Raw genomic sequence first — 2,794 nt, forward strand, 5'->3', positions numbered from 1 at the left:
GAAATAAGTTCCAATATGAATATACTAAATACGAGATTTCGCTTTAAAAAAATTAGTTTGCAGTTATGTAAAAAAGGACGTTCACATGTTTTGAGTTTCTAAACTTAATTAGCGAACTCCCCTCCGCCGCAGATAATGCGTTAATTCCATGTTATTTTAAGTATGATTAGACATGGCAGCTCTAATTCCATCCCTAAAAAAAACAGAAACAATGATTTAGCTCCGAAAATATTCCTATAGACATAATTCTACGAGAGAGAGAAAAAAAAAATACGTCAGACAGAAAAGGTGCACCACCGGAAGCGGAGGCGAAGGGGGGGGAGGGGGAGGGGGGGAGGTTTGTTTTCATGAAAACTTGTGTATATTTTCGCACCTTTTATACTCGCAAAAAATTAGGGCTTCACTTTCGTTACTTATATTCTCAACGTTTAGAGTAAGAAAGAGAAGAAAAGGAAAGTCTCTGAGAAGAAAGAAAAAAATTCATAGCAGACGTAGTGAAAAAAAAATAAAATAAAAATCATTCAAAATACAAGAAAGAAGAAAAGTCAACAACAAAGCTCCGACTGAACTGGCATAAGCATACGTGACCAAAAGTATAAGCGAACAAAACAAGCGACACAGCGAACAGGACTGAAACCAAAGAAAACAAAAAGGCGGTCACAGAAAGGGGATCAGATAGCATTTCAGTCCTCTTGGACTCTCACCTCAAGACGCAACAAAGAGTTTAAATCCGAGTTAGTAACGTTGTTTATTCCCCGCCAGCGCTCGCTCGTGTTTGTTATTCAGTTCTTGTTGACTTCCGCGCATTATGCTCGAGTGTCAGAGGGTAATGAGGCACTCAGGACCTGGCGGCGTCTGTCAGTGTCACAGGACGCACGTAACATGGCTCTCAATGGGCGGCCAACACCAGGCGTCGAGGCCGGCCAACACCAGATGCACAAGGGTCTTGCCAACACCAGACGCTCAATAATCAGCAACACCAGACGCAGAGCGGCCTACCAACACCGAACAACGACCAACACCAAATAACGGCCAACGCCAAACAACGACCAACACCTAATAACGGCCAACGCCAAACAACGACCAATACCAAATAACGGCCAACGCCAAACAACGACCAACACCTAATAACGGCCAACACCAAACAACGACCAACACCAAACAACGGCCACCCCCGAACAACGACCAACACCAAACAACGACCAACACCAAACAACGACCAACACCAAACAACGACCAACACCAAACAACGACCAACACCAAACAACGACCAACACCAAACAACGACCAACACCAAACAACGACCAACAGCAAACAAGGACCAACACCAAACAACGACCAACACCAAACAACGCCCAACACCAAACAATGACCAACACCAAGCAACGGCCATCCCCGAACAAAGACCAACACCAAACAACGGCCATCCCCGAACAAAGACCAACGCCAAACAACGACCAACACCAAACAACGACCAACACCAAACAACGACCAACACCAAACAACGGCCATCCCCGAACAAAGACCAACGCCAAACAACGACCAACACCAGACCCACAAAGACCGCAGCTCAAAGAAATAGACCCACAAGCAACAGAAATGCTCCTCCAAGGACCACCCAGACCCTAGACCCCAGACCCCCAGACCCCAGACCTCAGACCCCAGACCCCCAGACCCCCAGACCCCAGACCAGCCAGACCCCAGACTAACCAGACCCCAGACCTCAGACCCCAGACCCCCAGACCCCAGACCCCAGACCCCCAGACCCCCAGACCCCAGACCAGCCAGACCCCAGACTAACCAGACCCCAGACCTCAGACCCCAGACCCCCAGACCCCGAGACCCCAGACCAGCCAGACCAACCAAACCCCAGACCTCAGACCCCAGACCCCAGACCCTAGACCCCCAGACCCCCAGACCCCAGACCAGCCAGACCCCAGACCCCATACCCTAGACCCCAGACCCCCAGACCTCAGACCCCCAGACCCCAGACCAGCCAGACCCCAGACCAGCCAGACCCCAGACCCCAGACCCCCAGACCCCAGACCCCAGACCCCCAGACCAGCCAGACCCCCAGACCCTAGACCCCAGACCCCAGACCCCCAGACCAACCGGACCCCAGACCCCAGACCCCCAGACCCCAGACCCCAGACCCAGACCCCAGACCCCAGACCCCAGACCCCCAGACCCCAGACCCCAGACCAGGCAGACCCCAGACCCCCAGACCCCCAGAACCCAGACCCCAGACCCCCAGACTCCAGACCCCCAGACCCCGGACCCTAGACCCCAGACCCCATACCCTAGACCCCAGACCCCCACACTCCAGACCCCCAGACCCCCTACCCTAGACCCCACACCCCAGACCAGCCCGCCCCCCAACCCTAGCCCCCAGACCCCAGACCCCCAGACCAGCCGGACCCCAGACCCCAGACCCCCAGACCCCCAGACCCCAGACCCCCAGATCCCAGACCCCAGACCAGCCAGACCCCCAGACCCCCAGACCCCCAGACCCCAGACCCCGAAGCCGCACGGGAGACGAGGACCAAACGCCAAGCACAATTAAAGCAAAGAATCCTCCATTGGGGTGGTGTGTGCGCGGGGAGGGGGGGGGCGAGGGAAGGGGGGAGGGGGGATACCAAATGTCGGGAGGGGAACAAATGAAAGACAGAAATACATTTGTCTCGTCAGCCAAGAAAGTTCGCTCTGGGGGCTCCCTTCCCCCTCCTCCCCCCTCTCCCCATCCCCTCACCCAGACCCCAACTCCCTCTGTTCTTGCCCTGTTCTTCCTTCTCTG

General features: G+C 54.4%; 1 protein-coding gene across 1 annotated transcript in view; it reads left to right on the forward strand.

Annotated features, from left to right (window-relative positions):
* The window catches only part of LOC113810402 (uncharacterized), a 14,270-nt gene extending 11,707 nt beyond the window's left edge, over window positions 1–2,563 (forward strand). Inside the window, exons 4-6 of the mRNA XM_070144622.1 lie at window positions 763–943; window positions 1,623–1,928; window positions 1,977–2,563. Of these exons, the coding sequence (XP_070000723.1) occupies window positions 763–943; window positions 1,623–1,928; window positions 1,977–2,563 (1,074 nt within the window). The remainder of the gene's footprint in view (window positions 1–762; window positions 944–1,622; window positions 1,929–1,976) is intronic.
* The last annotated feature ends 231 nt before the right edge of the window (window positions 2,564–2,794 follow it).

The sequence above is a fragment of the Penaeus vannamei genome, chromosome 32 (genome assembly GCF_042767895.1).
Source record: "Penaeus vannamei isolate JL-2024 chromosome 32, ASM4276789v1, whole genome shotgun sequence".
Classification (NCBI taxonomy): Eukaryota; Metazoa; Arthropoda; class Malacostraca; order Decapoda; family Penaeidae; genus Penaeus; species Penaeus vannamei.